Source organism: Ahaetulla prasina, chromosome 2 (genome assembly GCF_028640845.1).
Source record: "Ahaetulla prasina isolate Xishuangbanna chromosome 2, ASM2864084v1, whole genome shotgun sequence".
Taxonomy (NCBI): domain Eukaryota; kingdom Metazoa; phylum Chordata; class Lepidosauria; order Squamata; family Colubridae; genus Ahaetulla; species Ahaetulla prasina.
Genome location: NC_080540.1, coordinates 185,212,464 through 185,230,577, shown reverse-complemented (window position 1 = coordinate 185,230,577; position 18,114 = coordinate 185,212,464). Strand labels below are relative to the sequence as shown.

The following is an 18,114-nucleotide window of genomic DNA, read 5'->3' as shown; positions in this document are numbered from 1 at the left end:
CGAAGGACTCAGGGCGGTTTACAGCCTGATAGAATAACACAAGAATAAATACAAGATAAAAACAACATTTAAAAGTATGCTTATCGTTCAGCTTCTCTTGATGTCAATCTCTTATCTTTATTTTTATCTCTAAAACATATTTTGGAAGAACGTGTTTTTCCTTTATATGTTGAACACATTAGAAGTCATACTCCTTTTCAGAATTCTTTGACAGAAGGAAATCAACGAGCTGATGAAACTCTGAAAGATATTGCAATAATATTTTCAGATCCTGTTGCCAGTCATTCATATTTTCATCAAAATGCTAAGTCTTTGGCTAAACAATTTCATATTCCTTTTTTTCAGGCTCGTGATATTGTTCGAGGATGTACTTCTTGTCAACAATTTGCTGTTCCTTTTCCTATGGGAGTAAATCCTCGTGGAACAAAAGCTAATCAAATTTGGCAAATGGATGTCACACAATTTCCTAATTTTAAACCATACACTTATTTGCATGCATCCATTGACACATATTCTCACTTTTTGTGGGTTACTGCTTCTAGACATGAGCGCACTTCTGATGCAGTATCTCATTGTCTTTCTGCTTTTTCTGCAATGGGACAACTGACTCAACTGAAAACAGACAACAGTCCGGCATACACTAGTAAGGACTTTGTTTTCTTTTGTCAACAATGGAATATTAAGTTGACTCATGGAATTCCTTACAACTCTCAAGGGCAAGCTATAATTGAGCAAGCTCATCGAACATTTAAAGCTACATTAACTAAATTACTGAAAACTGAATCTGGTCCATACAATCTGCGAAAGGTTCAAAATTTGATCTCTATTGCTCTTTATGCTTGGAATTACTTAACCTTTTTAGATTCCTTTTCAGAAATTCCAGTCAATTTACATTTTCATATTCAGGATCCTGTCTCTCGACCTCTGGTGTCCTATCGTCAACCTCCTGATCCCGCTTGGCGTGGACCTGCTAAACTTATAACCTGGGGTCGTGGTTACGCTGCAATTGAGGATCCGCAGACAAAACAAGCTGTGTGGATTCCAGGTGTTCATCCTTATCATGGCATGGCATCAGAATCTTCACAATCCCATTCCAAACTTCAATTCGAATCTCAAAACGGAGACTCGTCTTCCCAGGTCGCCACATCCTCCTGCTATGACTTGGGGTCAAGTTAAAGCTACTACCTATGAAGCTCAACAACAACTAAAGAAAGCTTCTTTACCACAAACTCCAGAAAATCTTGTAGCTACAGTTTTTGCTGTTATAACTGCTAATTCTATTACTATTCTTTTGTGTTGTTTTCTTTGTTTTCCTCCTTCTGTTTCTACTATTTCTGAAACAACTCCTGCTTTTTCCCTCAGTCCTAACCTTTGGATTTGTCATGCTCAATATATGTTTTTAATTCATGGTCATGACATAACTTTATATGAACCTCCTATGGCTCTTGGTCAAGTTGCTTTTATTCCTAATCTAATTACCTCTTCTACTTATATTGTTTCGCAACTTCAACATATTTCTTCTTCTTGGTTATTTTCTAAACCTCCAAGTCAATTGAATTTTGTTAAATGGAATTATCTTCATATTAATCAGTTTATTCGAGGTTTATGTTTTTGTTGTTATGCTAAACAAACTTGGCTTAATAATTGGTCTGATTACCCAAAAGCAAAACGTATTTTAAATAACTTGGGAAATTATAGTCATTGTACTCAAAAATATTGGTTATGGGGTAATATTAACAAAACATCACAGGGTCATAATATTGTACCTGATATGTATCCTGATAATTTTCCTCTTTTTGAAGCCAAAGATTCCTTTAATGTTGGATCAATTTGCACTGGCTGGCAGTTAAAAGATCCTACTATGTGATTCTTCTTTGATAAATATGCAACAAATATACACCCTCAGAACTATCAATGTGCTACAATTGGATATTTGTCATTACCAGTACAAATAGGTGTTCCTGGTCGATTATCATCTCGCAGGAAGCGTGCAGCCTTGGGACCAGCATGTTCTGATGAAATCATCATGGACACTCAACTTTCTGCATTGTCTACCTATGGACGTGCAATTGCTGGAGCAATAACTGGAGTCATTACCTTGGGATCATATCCAGGAATAATTGCTCAAGAAAATAGACATTCTATTTTAGAACTTACATGTCGTTTAGAAAAATCAGTCAATGCTACTGCTGCAATCAGTTGAAGAGTTAAATCAACATATGCTTCAACAACGTTTTGCTATAGACTATTTGTTGGCTCGTCAAGGTGGATTTTGTACCTTGGTTGGTCAGCGAACTTGTGCTGTGCATTTTCATTCACTTAATAAAACTATTGAGGATGAACTAGCTAATTTACAGGCTTCCATAAAAGATAATGTTCATGAAAATTTTTCTCCTTTTGATTGGTTAACTAATTGGTTACCTGATTTTTCTTGGCTAAAACTATTATTTTTCTATGGTTTGAGTGTATTTGTTTTTCTTATAAGTTGTGGTTGTTTTATGCAATGCATTCTTTCATTATGTGCTCTTTTCCGTAAGCCTTCTCCAATTACTTTGCATCCAATTCAATTGTGTGCTATTGAAAAATCTCTCTTTTCTTCATTAAAAACAAAAAGCGAGGAAATGAAGGGTTTGTGAAGGGCTAATATTTTGTTATTCATCATGTATGCATTTTGGAATGCGGGTAGCGCTCTTATCTTGGAAGGCAAACCTCATTTAAGCAGCGTTCCCAGCATATACAATAATAATAATAATAATAATAATAATAATAATAATAATAATAATAATAATAATAATAATAATAATAATAATAATAATAATATTTTAATTTGTATACCGCCCTTCTCCCGAAGGACTCAGGGCGGTGAACAACCAAATAAAATACAAGAAACAAAACACATACAATATTAAAAACAACCCTTAAAAAACTTATTCAATTGGCCAAAAATTTAAGATAAAATTACACCCTATAAAATTACAGGAATTTAAAACCCATTTAAATCAAATTAAAATTTTTCTTTTTTAAAAAATCAAGCCAGTCCAGCCATACGAAATAAATAGGTTTTAAGTTCGCGGCGAAAGGTCCTAAGGTCAGGCAGTTGTCGAAGTCCAGGGGGAAGCTTGTTCCACAGGGTAGGGGCTCCCACAGAGAAGGCCCTCCCCCTGGGGGCCGCCAGTCAACATTGTTTGGCTGACGGCACCCTAAGGAGTCCCTCTCTGTGGGAATGCACCGGTCGCTGGGAGATAGAAGACGGCAGTAGATGGTTCTGTAGGTATCCCGGTCCTAAGCCAAGGAGCGCTTTGAAAGTAATAACCAATACCTTGAAGCGCACCCGGAAGACAACAGATAGCCAGTGCAGTCTGCGCAGGATAGGTGTTACGTGGGAGCTCCGAACTGCTCCCTCAATAACCCGCACAGCCGCATTCTGGACTAGCTGGAGTCTCAGAGTGCTCTTCAAGGGGAGCCCCATGTAGAGAGCATTGCAATAGTCCAAGCGAGAAGTAACAAGAGCATGAGTGACCGTGCATAGGGCATCCTGGTCCAGGAAGGGACGCAACTGGCGGATCAGGCGAACCTGATAAAAAGCTCTCCTGGAGACGGTCGTCAAATGCTCTTCAAAAGACAACCGCCCATCCAGGAGCACGCCCAAGTTGCGCACCCTCTCCATCAGGGCCAATGACTCGCCCCCAACAGACAGCCGCATCTGCAGCTGACTGTACTGGGATGCCGGCATCCACAGCCACTCTGTCTTGGAGGGATTAAGCTTGAGCCTGTTCCTCCCCATCCAGACCCGTACGGCTTCCAAACACCAGGACAGTACATTGATAGCTTCGCTGGGGTGGCCTGGGGTGGAAAAGTACAGCTGCGTGTCATCAGCATACAGTTGGTATCTCACCCCAAAACTGATTATCTCACCCAGCGGCTTCATATAGATGTTGAACAGGAAGGGTGAGAGAATCGATCCCTGCGGCACCCCACACATGAGGCACCTCGGAGTCAATCTCTGCCCCCCTATCAACACCGTCTGTGTCCGGTCAGAGAGGTAGGAGGAGAACCACCGATAAACGGTGCCTCCCACTCCCAACCCCTCCAACAGGATACCATGGTCGATGGTATCAAAAGCCGCTGAGAGGTCTAATAGGACCAGGGCAGAGGAGTAACTCTTATCCCTGGCCCTCCAGAGATCATCCACCAACGCGACCAAAGCCGTCTCTGTACTGTATCTGGGCCAAAAGCCGGACTGGAATGGGTCTAGGTACTGGGGTAGCTGACATGCCACCGCACTCTCTACAACCTTCGCCGTGAAGCGAAGATTGGAGACTGGACGGTAATTTCCTAAAACAGCTGGGTCCAGGGAAGGCTTCTTGAGGAGAGGTCTCACCACCGCCTCTTTCAAGGCAGCGGTAAAGACCCCCTCCCGCAAAGAAGCATTTGTAATCCCCCGGAGCCAGCCTTGTGTCACCTCCTGCGTGGCCAGCACGAACCAGGAGGAGCATGGGTCCAGTAAACATGTGGTGGCATTCAACCTACCCAGCAAGCTGTCCATGTCCTCGGGAGTCACAGGGTCAAAATTATCCCAAACAACCTCAACAAGACGGGTCTCGGAACTCTCGCCTGGATCTGTGGTCTCCCTCGGCTCCAGACTCCTTAATAATAACCGCCACCCCGCCACCCCTACCCTGGGCCCTCGGCTGATGGAATGCTCGGAAACCTGGTGGGCACATCTCCACTAGGGGAACCCCCCTTCAGTGCCCAACCAGGTCTCTGTAATGCCCATAACGTCCGTGGACTCCTCCTGAATTAGATCTGAAATCAGGGGGGCTTTGTTAGCCACGGACCTTGCATTACATAGCATCAGCCGAAGGCCCAGGTCCCGAGTACTCTGGCCACTCGGGGAACGGGAAAATCCTGGGGGGCCAGAGCACACAATTGCTCTTAGATAGCGAAGGCGTACCCCCAAAACCTGATGTGGCCCCCCCTTCCATCATATCTCTCCCGCTTACCGTATTGATAACCTGACCCTGATAAACTGGAACGAGACCCTCCCCCACCATCTTCGGACCTATTAAATTACCTCCGCGAACACTTGTTGGACTTGGCACCCTCCCTGACGGGTTCCCCCCCCATCCTCCCCCCCAACCCAGACCCGTCAATATCCCTCCCCCCCTTAAAATTCCCATTAAAACTCCCCTTAAAAAAACGATTAAAACAGTTTGTTAAAAATCCCCTAAGCCTCCTAGATTTAGCATGCAGGATGAAACAAAGTTGTAGCCCTGAAACACTGTTGCATTTGTTTTCTAGCATGAACACGTATTCTCACGAAAAGCCAATGATGTAATTACTAACCAATTATTGTGCCTTGGAGACCAATTAACCAATAATGAAGTAACACGTATGTTAGGTGAGAAATGAGAAACTGAGAAACTATATAAACTTTGTCTGATGCTCAATAAAGTGCTGTTGATTCTAGACTTTCTATGCTGTTGATTCTGGACATTGTTTGTTGTAAAGTCTTATCAATCATCTTCAGCCTCTGGGCCCATGCAACAATCCAGGACGAACTGGACGCTGATTGGATAGATTTGGGCGGGATGGCGGGGACGGGTCTTGTGGATATTACCTGGGCTGAGTTCGATCCTGTGACTCCCGATGACATGGACAGGTTGTTGGGTAGGCTGAATCCCACCACATGTTTATTGGACCCGTGTCCCTCCTGGATGGTACTGGCCACACGGGAGGTTACATGAGGCTGGATCCTGGGAGTTACCAACGCTTCCTTGTTGGGGGGTATCTTCCCCACCACCTTGAAAGAGGCGGTGGTGAGGCCCCTCTTCAAGAAGCCTTCCCTGGACCCAGCTGTATTGACGAACTATTTTAACTTTTTGGCGAAGGTTGTTGAGAGTGTGGTGGCATATCAGCTTCCCCAATACCTGGAGGAAACTGTCTGTCTAGACCCGTTCCAGTCTGGCTTCAGACCTGGATACAGCACTGAGACGACTTTGGTCACGTTGGTGGATGACCTCTGGAGGGCCGGGACAAGGGATGTTCCTCTGTCCTGGTCCTGTTAGATCTCTCGGCGGCTTTTGATACCATCGACCATGGTATCCTGCTGCGGCGGTTGGAGGGATTGGGGGTGGGGGGCACTGTTTATCGGTGGTTCTCCTCCTATCTCTCTGACCGTTCGCAGGCGGTGTTGGCAGGGGAGCAGAGATCGACCTCAAGGTGCCGCACTTGTGGGGTGCCTCAGGGGTCGGTTCTCTCGCCTCTCCTGTTCAACATCTACATGAAGCCGCTGGGTGAGGTTATCCGTGGTTTCGGAGTGGAATACCACTGTATGCTGATGATACTCAGCTATACATTTCCACCCCGAACCACCCCGAACCACCCCAACGAAGCCATCGAGGGGATGGTCCCGTGTCTTGAAGCCGTGCAGGTCTGGATGGGGAGGAACAGGCTCCAGCTCAACCCCTCCAAGACAGAGTGGCTGTGGGTTCCAGCGTCCCGGTACAGTCAGCTTACGCCATCGCTGACTGTGGTGGGGGAAATACTGACCCCCAGGGGAAGGGTGCGCAACTTAGGCGTTCTCCTGGACGATTGGCTTCCTTAGAAGAACACTTGACGGCCGTCGCCAGGGGAGCATTTTATCAGGTTCACCTGATTCGCCAGTTGCGCCCCTTCCTTGATCGGGACTCCTTACGCACGGTCACTCATGCCCTCGTCACTTCCCGCCTGAACTATTGCAATGCTCTCTACATGGGGTTCCCCTTGAAGAGCACCAGGAGGCTCCAGCTAATCCAGAATGCGGTTGCACCGCGTTGCTCCCATATAACACCTATCCTGCGTGGCCTGCACTGGCTGCCGGTAGCCTTCCTGGTGCACTTCAAGGTATTAGTGACCACCTTTAAAGTGCTCCATGGCTTAGGACTGGGATATCTACGAGACCGCCTTCTGCCACCGATAGCCTCCCAACGACCTGTGCGCTCCCACAGAGTGGGCCTTCTCAGGGTGCCGTTGACCAAACAATGTCGGTCGGCGGCCCCTGGGGGAGAGCCTTCTCTGTGGCAGCACCGGCCCTTTGGAATGAGTTGCCTCCGGGGTTACGCCAATTCCCCAACCTCCGGACCTTCAAACGGGAATTGAAGAATTTATTATTTCATCGAACGGGACTAGCCTAAGTGTATTTTCATTGTAATTTTAAGGAGTTTTATGTCGGTCTAAGACCGTTTTAGTTGATTGGCCTACTAAATATTTGTTTTTAAATTCTTTTTAAATTTGTTATTTATTCTCTGTATTTTAATATGGCTGTAAACCGCTCTGAGTCCTTCGGGAGAAGGGCAGTATAGAAATGAAATTATAAGCGAGGTGCCTCACTTGTGGGGTCCCGCAGGGGTCGATTCTCTCGCCCCTGCTGTTCAACATCTATATGAAGCCGTTGGGTGAGATCATCAGTGGCTTCGGGGTGAGATACCAACAGTACACTGATGACACCCAGCTGTACTTTTCCACCCGGGGCCACCCCAATGAAGTTGTTGAAGTGCTGTCCCGGTGTTTGGAAGCCATACGGGTCTGGATGGGGAGAAACAGGCTCAAGCTTAATCCCTCCAAGACGGAGTGGCTGTGGATGCTGGCATCCCGATTCAGTCAGCTGCAGCTGGGGCTGGCTGTTGGAGGCGAGTTACTGGCCCCAAAGGACAGGGTGCGCAACTTAGGTGTCCTCCTGGATGATTGGCTGTCATTTGAAGATCATTTGACGCCCGTCTCCAGGAGGGCCTTCCACCAGGTTCGCCTGGTTCGGCAGTTGCGCCCCTTCCTTGATCGGGATGCCTTGTGCACAGTCACTCATGCGCTCGTTACCTCTCGCTTGGATTATTGTAATGCTCTCTTTTTAGTGCACTCGGAGTGCACTAAAGTGAAGTGCACTCGGAGGCTTCAGTTAGTCCAGAATGCAGCTGCGCGGGTGATAGAGGGAGCTACGCGCAGCTCCCATGTAACACCGCTCCTGCGCAGACTGCACGGCTACCTGTGGCCTTTCGAGTGCACTTTAAGGTGTTGGTTACGACCTTTAAAGCGCTCCATGGCTTAGGCCCTGGGTACTTACGGGACCGCCTGCTGTTACCACATGCCTCCCACCGACCCGTACGCTCTCACAGAGAGGGACTTCTCAGGGTGCTGTCCGCCAAAAAATGTCGGCTGGCGGCCCCCAGGGGAAGGGCCTTCTCTGTGGGGGCTCCCACACTCTGGAATGAGCTTCCCCCGGGTTTACGCCAAATACCTGACCTTCGGACTTTCCGCCGCGAACTGAAGACATACCTTTTCATCCGCGCGGGGCTGGCTTGAATTGAATTTTAATGTCAAATTTTTATCAATTTTAAATGGGGTTTTAAATGGTAAATTTTAAATTTCCGGGCTAATTTAAATAAGTTTTTTAAATCGCATTTTAAATTGTACTTTGTATTGTTTGTTTTATTTTGCCTGTACACCGCCCTGAGTCCTTCGGGAGAAGGGCGGTATAAAAATCAAATAAATAATAAATAATAATAAATAATAATAATAATAATAATAAATAAATAAATAAATAAAAGAATCCCCAGAAGACAGATAGAAAGATTGGGGGGGGAGGGCGGAAATTAATTGTAAGATTTTCTTTCTTTGCTTCATTCACATTCTAAATGATCAGTTAATGGATTCATGGAGTGATGGCATTTAGGAATGGTTGGCACAATAAGTCCTGAATACCTTGGACTTCTGTCTGGTGGGAGGGAAATTTGTCCAGGATGTTTGTATTGTCTGTCTTGAAGTAGCTACCCCATTCAGAATTAGACTGAGGCTATCCTTCTTTGCTGCCTCTATTTAATGCCTCTTTGCATTAAAAAAATGAAAAGCACCTATCAAGTCTCCCTGATCAGATCAATTCCAAATCATGTGCCAGTAAAAGTGTGTCATCCACATTTATCTGGCCCAAAGGGGGGATTGTAGAAAGTTAGCATCTACTCCCACCCTCCAGAAGAATAAAATATTTTGGGAAATATTTAAAAAGGCAGAATATTATAGTTCCCTAAAGGAAAAATGGAGAAACATGCTCTTAAAGACAAAAAGCAGACTCAATTTTTCTTAATAGCCCCCAGCAGGTATTTTGTGCCCACTAAGAAAGATTGGGCCAGCTTATTCAGAAGCCAGCCTCAGTTTCCCTGCCCCAAGCAGAAACTGAGGAGCCCAACTTTTAGAAATGCAGAATTGGTAATCCATTCAGAAAGACTGGGTCAAGATAGAAACTCAAATAAGCAACTGACAAAAGGTTGACAAAATTAGCTCAGACAAAGACCTAGGATTTGCATCTCCTTTTTTGCCTATAGAGCCAGTTATGACCCCTACATAACACCTACATGACCCCATAGGAATCTGACAACAGCCAATAAAGGACATGTTCTTGCACAGAAACAGGAAGCTCAGATACAAAGCCCAAAGAAGGTATAAAAACCACCCACTCTCAACTCCATTTTATTAGCTGCACCAGAACCACAAACCCTGGTGGTTCTGCTTCATCAATAAACCTTACTTTCCAATCAACCTTCATGTTGTTTCCAGTGCTTTTCCCCCAGCTTGGAACTGGACCTGGAAATTTCTTCCAACAAGGTAAATATCCAAAAATGTAGTGTTCTAAGAAACCGTAGCTGGCCTTATTGTCTGTTTTAAACATGGTGTTCTTCTGCAGTGAACTTGCTTCTTGGTTGCCCCATTCCCAGCCACAGACATACCCAATTAGAGCATCCAGCCATCCAGAGAAACAAAAGGATTAATTTCCAAAGCTTCCCCTTCCCCAGGGAAGTTTTTTTTAACTTAGAAAATAGTTCTAAGTATAAAACCATGGAGAATCAGTACCAGACCAAGGGAAGAGGGGTACTAGTAAGCCGCCATATTTCCATTGGAAATTCTGCTTAACAGGTTGGAGGTTGATAAAGGATGTCCTCACCATGTGCTTGATGGGAGTAGCATCAGGACCCCAGGCCATAATTAACATCACCAAATTTAGGAATTTCAGCTAAAACAATCAGGATTAACAGGATTAAAGCAATAACATACAGAAAGTCATCAGATTTACATTTTCACTAAATTCTAATGATTCCCGGGGGCTGAGATTAACTTTTTCCTTCCTGAATAATCAGGAAAAGGAGGGTTATCTAATCAAAAGACATACAATCAGATCTTTTCAGAAAACATCTAAATATCAAAAAGTGAAGTAAGTATAAAACTCACTGTAATTGATCCTTTGGGCACCTAGCAAGCCCAGAACCCATTGCTGAATTGTGGCTAATGGCTTTCATCCTGCATTAGATCTTGGGTGAGGGGCTGCTTCAAATCCTATGCTTTTGTTAGCTTTCAAACTTTGCTGCAAGCAGTTTCAAAATACCCTGTCTTGAATGGATTTCTGCCTACAGTATTTGCTTTGCTTATGAATAGAGACATCTAGATGGTTATTTTTATAATAAGCTCTTTATCTTTTAAGTGCTGGCATCTGCTGTGGGCTATTAAAAAAGACTTGGGGGGTGACTTCCGGTTTGACATCGCTGCAAGGTCAACACAGGGGAGTGAGGGTCCATGTTCCCACACCAAATACTCTTTGTCAGAGGGGGCCCCAATGGGGCACACAAAGAAGGGGCGCCCTGCAGGTCACAGCCAATCATTCACCCAGTACCAGCACACTGTTCAAACACAAAAAGTCCGGTTGCCCCAGCTTCAGAGCGGTCATTTTACAATGGCCGCCACCCCTGCAGGCAGTCCAAAGAGCTGCCTCTGACCTTTCAAGGAACTTGCCTGTTCCTCTTAGTCATCCAAGACACCTCTCCTTCTTCACTGTCCCTACAGGATGGTTCTGGTCCAAAGACCACCCTGACAGCGGTTTGTCTGGCTGGATTTTTGCAGAGCTCATCGGAGCCTGCTATTTTCCAGCCAGTCTCACCGTGATGCTTCCGATGCTCTCCCAACACTCTAAGGCAAGGATCTCCAACCTTGGTCCCTTTAAGACTTGTGGACTTCAACTCCCAGAGTCGCTCAGCCAGCAAAGCTGGCTGAGGAACTCTGGGAGTTGAAGTCCACAAGTCTTAAAGGGACCAAGATTGGAGACCCTTGCTCTAAGGCAGTGATGGCTAACCTTTTTGGCACCGTGCCAAAAAAGCACGCACAACACACCCATAATGCAATTACACACAACACCCACCCGCCCTGCATGCCCCTGCTCCCCAGACATGATCCCCACATGCAAACCCATGCATATGTGCGCAACCCCCATGGGTGTGCCCCACCCCCCTGTGCATATGCAAATGTCTCCTGCATGTGCCCCACCCCCCGCGCAGAGACCTGAAAACAAGTTTTCTAGTGGGAGGAGTGCACACAAGCACGGCGAAGCTGAGATGGGGCGACGGCTCGTGTGCCTGCAGAGAGGGGTCTGCATGCCACCTGTGGCACACGTGCCATAGGTTCACCATCACGACTCTAAGGTTTTAATGATACAATGACGAGAAGCTTCAGGGAGATAAAAGATTTACTACACAATATAACTGGACAGACTGAAAATGTGCAACAAGGAATAATGAATCAAGATAATAAAATCCAGGAAACAAGGGAGACAACTGGAAGTTTAGAGGATGAGATAGAACAGACTATACAACAAATAGTACAAGGAGAAAAGGAGGCGATAATAAAATTAGGTGAAATAAAGTTGGGAGAATATACACTAGGAAGAAGAAAAATAGAACTGAATAGAGTGAAAGATACTTTTGGGGAAAAGAATGAGGATTTGGCAGTATTGGGGGTAGATTAGCCACAAAAATAGCGGAGTTGGAAATAATGGCTGGGTTGAATATGAAAGATGTAGATGAGGATCCAAGGGAGGAGTATGCAAGGCAAGTTAAAAAGAAAAATGAAACTTCTAAGAGAGTGAGAGATGACAGATAGGAAGGATCCCTTTTAAAAAAACAAGATTGGCTGTATTAAGAATTAGAGTAGACTAAGAAATGAGAAATAGGGGGAATGTTATACATCTTTTTGCATAACACATTCTAAGTGAAAGGTAGAGGTTAAAATCAGATTTTGAAAAAGGATGTTATCAGGTATGCTCAAGAATGCTATTACTACTAGAAGGGTGTAGCAAATATATTAATTGAAGAATGAAGGACTATGTGCTGACATAAATATGTATAATAATATTAGAACCACGTAAGTTTCATTAATTAATTCTCATTTGTATCCTTATTTTTGTGCCAAAACGAATGACCCTCAGATTCCACACTGCCCTGGTAATAATGTTGATGTATATTTAAAAATAAAAAACTTTATTAAAAAAAAAGAAGGAAGACTGGGGGCGGCTTTATGCCTCTAAAAACATGTTTCTCCATTTCTCATTTAGGGAAATATAATATTCTGCCTTTTTTAATATTCCTCAAAATATTTCATTCAGGGCGGAGGGGGGGAGCTTTCCACACTAGTGTCTCTTCCAGGTCCTTCAGAAAACTGATTTTGTCTCAGAAAGCTAGGGCTACCTTACTGATATCCTCTTCATTCAGATCTATTTCATAAATCCCAAAAAGTCTTGACTTGTCTAACTGTGCATGATTAAATAAATTGAAATTATTTGCATTTGTATCTATTGTTAGCCCATAAATAGCAACTGACAAGGCAGCCAAGATGTGAAGTATTCAGAGGAAAAACAACAGAACTGTACTAAAGCTAACAAGCCCTCATAGAAGCAGACTTCCACGCCAAACTGTCAGAGTCCTACTCCAACCACCAATAGCACTGAGTTCTTATAGAGTTGCCAGTTATAGCATATAGCAGTGCATGGGGCTCTTCCTACGGAAGCTGTTGTTTTGTTTGCAATGTGAGCCATTTCGAATGCTTATTGGTGAAGGGATCATAGTCAACAAAGTTGTCTCTCTATTTTTTGATAGTTCTATAATCGTGGCTTAGAGGCGACCAATGACATTTTGAGCCAAAGGGCAAGGAAAAGAGGGCGGAATATCTTTTATTCCTATTGCAGGAGAGAAGTGGCTTTTCGGCTTTTGCGCCACCGCAACCCCGCCTCCGGCAGTGGCGTCATATGATGGCTGGCTGCAGATCCCGTTGCTATGTCGGCAACGCTCTCCTTGCGCGTGGTGGCGGAATGCAGGCAGAGTAGGGCTCGCGTTTGTGAGCTGCGGCTGCCGCATGGTCTTGTTGATTGCCCGGTCTTCATGCCTGTCGGCACGCAGGGAACCATGAAAGGGCTCACCGCCCTGCAGCTAGATGCGCTGGGATGCCGCCTGTGCTTAAGCAACACCTATCATCTGGGCATGCGACCCGTAAGTCGAGCCTTCCGTATAAACTAAAGTTGTACCGGTCAGTCTTAGGGAGAAAACTAGAGTTTTAATGTAGTTGTCTTGGACAACTAATTACTGGGACCTAGTACGAGAAAGTTTTAACACGTACTATATAACTTTTTAGCAGTGTGATATGTGACAAGTGTTCCCAGGATATCTACAATATTTGTTCTAGAGGACAACCCAAAACAACCCTCAGCCACTTTGATTTGGAAGATTGAACTTTAGCTGGGGCTGGATTTTCATAACATGCACCATCAAGTCATAATGTACTTAGCTTTGTAAAGTCCATTTATTAATATGTCTAAGCTCATAACTGCCAATCAAGAGACTTAAACAGAGGCTTGAGTAAAATAGCGTTTAATCTTGATCAAGCTTAAATGGTTAGCTGTTCCAAACACATAATGGTGCATACATACATGCAAGGAAGAACTACGAACTTATGACAGAAAGCATGTCCTCTTATACCCAAAAAGTCATAAATCCTCAACTCTGGCATCTGCGTATTCTGGAATCTGGTTTGCATGTTCCCATAGTATAAGTCAGTGAATGTAAACTAACTTCTGGATTTACATCGGGTCACACAATAGTAAGGGTCAATGAATGTAATCTTACTTCTTTCTGTGGTGTTATCTTTTCCATTTGTCTTCTTAATTACCACTTGATTTCCTGGAGGATGACATACATGTTCTCAGCCAGAGTGGGGTGGGGAGAGATCAAATGATGGACTCTGACAATTTCCAGAGACTGTCATTGGTGGGATGAGGTATCAGTAACAATTCAGGAATTTAGTCAGTGTGACCTCCATAACTATCCATGATGGCATATTTATGTTCTAACCACAAAAGGGCATAATATATATATGTCAGTGTTATGGGAAACAGATATTTACCATGTGCAGTTATACAAACAAGAGACCAAGACATCAAATATCATTAACAAGTTTCCTACTAATTCTAGTATTTTAGTATATATGTTCCCTTCAGCTTATTTATGTGTTTTACATTTTATAGAATCATTCAACTATACTTTATTAAAACCATGGTTATTCAAACCATGGCTTATTATATTCTTTGAATACAGCATGTTTCTTTTGGTCTTAATCTGAGCTTCAATCTGAAATTAATGTTTGTTACTAATCAAGTTCCCCCGGGTTTTGCAACACACTGAACCATAAGTTAGCTACCCATAAATGGGCTGTATTTAAATAATAAGATGAAACCAAAAATTCTGATGGTATTTGAGCTGTTAGTTTGTTGTATAAATTCACCTATTGTAGCTAGTTTGTGGTTCATTCAAGAACCCAGGATATTTGATTACTTGTGTCAAAATTAATCATGGGGTAACTATTTTATAAGAATAGACAGCCATTCTCTTTCCACTTTCTCACTGAATAATATGAAGTTGATGAAATGCAGTAATAGTAAAACTATTATAATAAATTAACACAAGATAGAAAAAGTGCTAATTCCTCTATTTGCTGCTTATTCACTGTCTTGGATTTGGTTTATATGGGGTTTATGCCTAAAAAATTGAGCAAAAACATCATTAATGACTGAAATATCTAGTGTATACAGTTGTCAGGTGTGAAAGACCAGATCCACATTTAAAGGTCTAATTAAATATTGTCTCTAGACAAGATGGGCTGTGCACAAATATAATAAAATAAACTGATTTATTTATTGCTAAACACCTATGCACAGGAATCTTCACAACTAACTGTGAGCACCTGCTTGGAGTTAGTTAAGGATCCATAGAATTCAAAGGGGGATTGGACTTTGTTCACTTGTACATAGTGATTCTAAACTGATCCCCCTACTCCCAAATTCTGCCACTTCTCTTACAACAACATAGCCAGCAAGACAGAACATAGACAGAAATCTGTCTCTTCAGATTTCTTTCTTAAATGTTTTGGATTTGATTAAGTTAATTTGCCTGTTTGTACATCTCATCAGCATATATCCCTGTTCTGATAATGGCTTTTGTTTCCAATAACAGTACATGGATAGATTATAATTTAAAGAAATAATTAATTTGTACATTGTAGTTTCAAACACTTCATAAGCATCTTATCCTTATAGAATCATTGTATTGCAACCGATTATGAGCATTTCAGAATTACTTACCCAGGATTCATAGTAAGCATATAGCGAAGGTAACAAATAGAACCAGAAATTTCTTAGTTTCTAGTTTAGCTTGATAACTACTGTATCATTTATCCCATGTAGACTGTCTCTGTTTGGCCTCTAAAGCATACACACAGATGTTATAGTGACACAAATAACCAGAGGTTTGTGTTTATTCCCTTACCCTTTGGGGTTTGCATAAAATCACTGAATGCATAGTGCATCTATTTGGAACTAGTTTAACTGTGAACTTGCCAAGATTGGCAAAACATAGCTCAATATTGCATATAGCATAGTTCAGCTATTATTTATTGATAAAGCCCAACATACTAAATCATAATAATAATAACAGAGTTGGAAGGGACCTTGGAGGCCTTCTAGTCCAACCCCCTGCCCAGGCAGGAAACCCTACACCATCTCAGACAGATGGTTATCCAACATTTTCTTTAAAATTTCCAGTGTTGGAGCATTTACAACTTCTGCAGGCAAGTTGTTCCACTGATTAATTGTTCTCACTGTCAGGAAATTTCTCCTTAGTTCTAAGTTGTTTCTCTCCTTGATCAGTTTCCACCCATTGCTTCTTGTTCTACCCTCAGGTGCTTTGGAGAACAGCCCGACTCCCTCTTCTTTGTGGCAACCCCTGAGATATTGGAACACTGCTATCATGTCTCCCCTAGTCCTTCTTTTCATTAAACTAGACATACCGAATTCCTGCAACTGTTCTTCATATGTTTTAGCCTCCATTCCCCTAATCATCTTTGTTGCTCTTCTCTGCACTCTTTCTAGAGTCTCAACATCTTTTTTACATCGTGGAGACCAAAGCTGGATGCAATATTCCAAGTGTGGCCTTACCAAGGCATTATAAAGTGGTATTAACACTTCACGTGATCTTGATTCTATCCCTCTGTTTATGCAGCCCAGAACTGTGTTGGCTTTTTTAGCAGCTGCTGCACACTGCTGGCTATGAAATCATATTTCATAGTTTGTAAGCAATAGTGGGTGGGTTCATGCAACATGCTAAAGATCTTGGTGCTAGTAATGTGATGGGCACTCTTGACAATCTTTCATGCTGTTTCAGGGACCAGAGCTTATCAAAAAAGCTAATGGACTCCATAGCTTTATGAACTGGCCAAGAAACCTACTCACAGTGAGTATGACTGAGGAAGTTGTCTGTACCTGGAAAATCAACCCTTTTGGTATAATTGAGCTTTATTATAGTTAAGAAAAATAGGAAACAGTGACCTATATCACAGATATGGAAGTAAAAGCAGGGTGTGAGAGATGGTAAGCACATGCATGTGGAATTGTATTATTAAATTATGGAAGTGCTTGATAAACCATATAATTCTTTTGTCTTTCCAAGTGGTGAAAAGATTTTTAGTACACTCTGCATCCAATAAAAAACCCAGGAAAGCAGGACTGGCAAAATTTTGTTCATCGTGTACAGTAATCACATGAAAAGATTATGCTTGACAAATAAATACGTGTTGTGTTTCATAAATGGAGGTCTTGGGCATATACTCTGATCCTGTGCATTTTTCTTTAAAAGCAAATTTCATTCCTTCAGTGGAATTTATTTATTTATTTGAATCCAGCTTTAATTATTTTTACAAACAACTCAAGGCAATAAACATACCCAACATACCTTCCTCCTCCCACTTTCCCCAGAACAACTTTGTGAGATGGTTTGGACTGAGATAAAATAACTGGCCCAAGAAAGCTGGCTTTCATGGCTAAAGCAGGACTCAGTATCTCTGGCTTTTTAACTTGTTGCCTTAATCAGCGTATATAGAATTTCAACCTCAGCCAGTAGCTGCATATCTGAGCTGAGAAATCGGAATCTTAGTAATTAAATGTGAGAGGTGGGTATGGGAAGAGATTTATCCTTATTAGTAAAATGAATGATGTGCTACATCATATTGAGCAGAGAAGATAAGCAAAACGCACTGCTTGAAGAAAACCAATGGCCACAATATCATTTGTGCCCCATTTCCAAACCCTGACGGTACAACGAGCAATAATCCTTAATATTGCTTTTCTTCCAGTAGTTCTGCAGCTGCTGACTCTGGTTACTTAGCCAACAGTCCTGGGTCTTGTAGCCAGTTTTAACCAGATGTCCAGGAACTCCAACATCTTGTACAGTCCTTGTTAATTTGGGGAATAACCAAGGCAGTATGAATTTGTGTAATTTATGTCTCACCAATTTTTTTTTATTGAAAAAGTTTTACAAAGAACAAATTTCCCTCCCCCACTTCCCCCATCTCTCCTCCCTCCTCCTTCTCCCCCCACCAATTCCCCCCTCCCCCGGGTGACTTCCCAGAACAGAATGCAGGGTATAACATTTATCAATCATAATCTAAAATACCACAAAAATCTAAGTCATATCCACACTCTTCCAACACCCCCTTAACTCCCCTTTCTCATTTAAACATATACATTAATATATGCCATTCATAACATTATTCATAGACTATTTGGTACTTTTTAGTCCGATACTTGTTTCGAACATAATCAATCCACCTTCTCCACTCCAATACATATTTTTCTTGTGAATGTTCTTTCAAATACGCAGAGATTTTTGCCATTTCTGCTAAGTTTGATACTTTAAGTGTCCATTCTTCAATCATAGGTAAATC

The 18,114-nt window shown here is 42.7% G+C and overlaps 1 protein-coding gene across 3 annotated transcripts in view; it reads left to right on the top strand.

Annotated features, from left to right (window-relative positions):
- Positions 1 to 13,059: 13,059 nt before the first annotated feature.
- QTRT1 (queuine tRNA-ribosyltransferase catalytic subunit 1) overlaps positions 13,060 to 18,114 on the top strand; it is a 42,412-nt gene continuing 37,357 nt past the window's right edge. For 2 of the 3 annotated variants that reach the window (XM_058166756.1, XM_058166758.1), the window contains exons 1-2: positions 13,062 to 13,334; positions 16,557 to 16,625. In XM_058166756.1, the coding sequence (XP_058022739.1) occupies positions 13,122 to 13,334; positions 16,557 to 16,625 (282 nt within the window). In that variant the 5' untranslated portion in view covers positions 13,062 to 13,121. Of the gene's footprint in view, positions 13,335 to 16,556; positions 16,626 to 18,114 lie in introns of all 3 variants that reach the window. The other variant, XM_058166757.1, reaches the window with a different exon arrangement.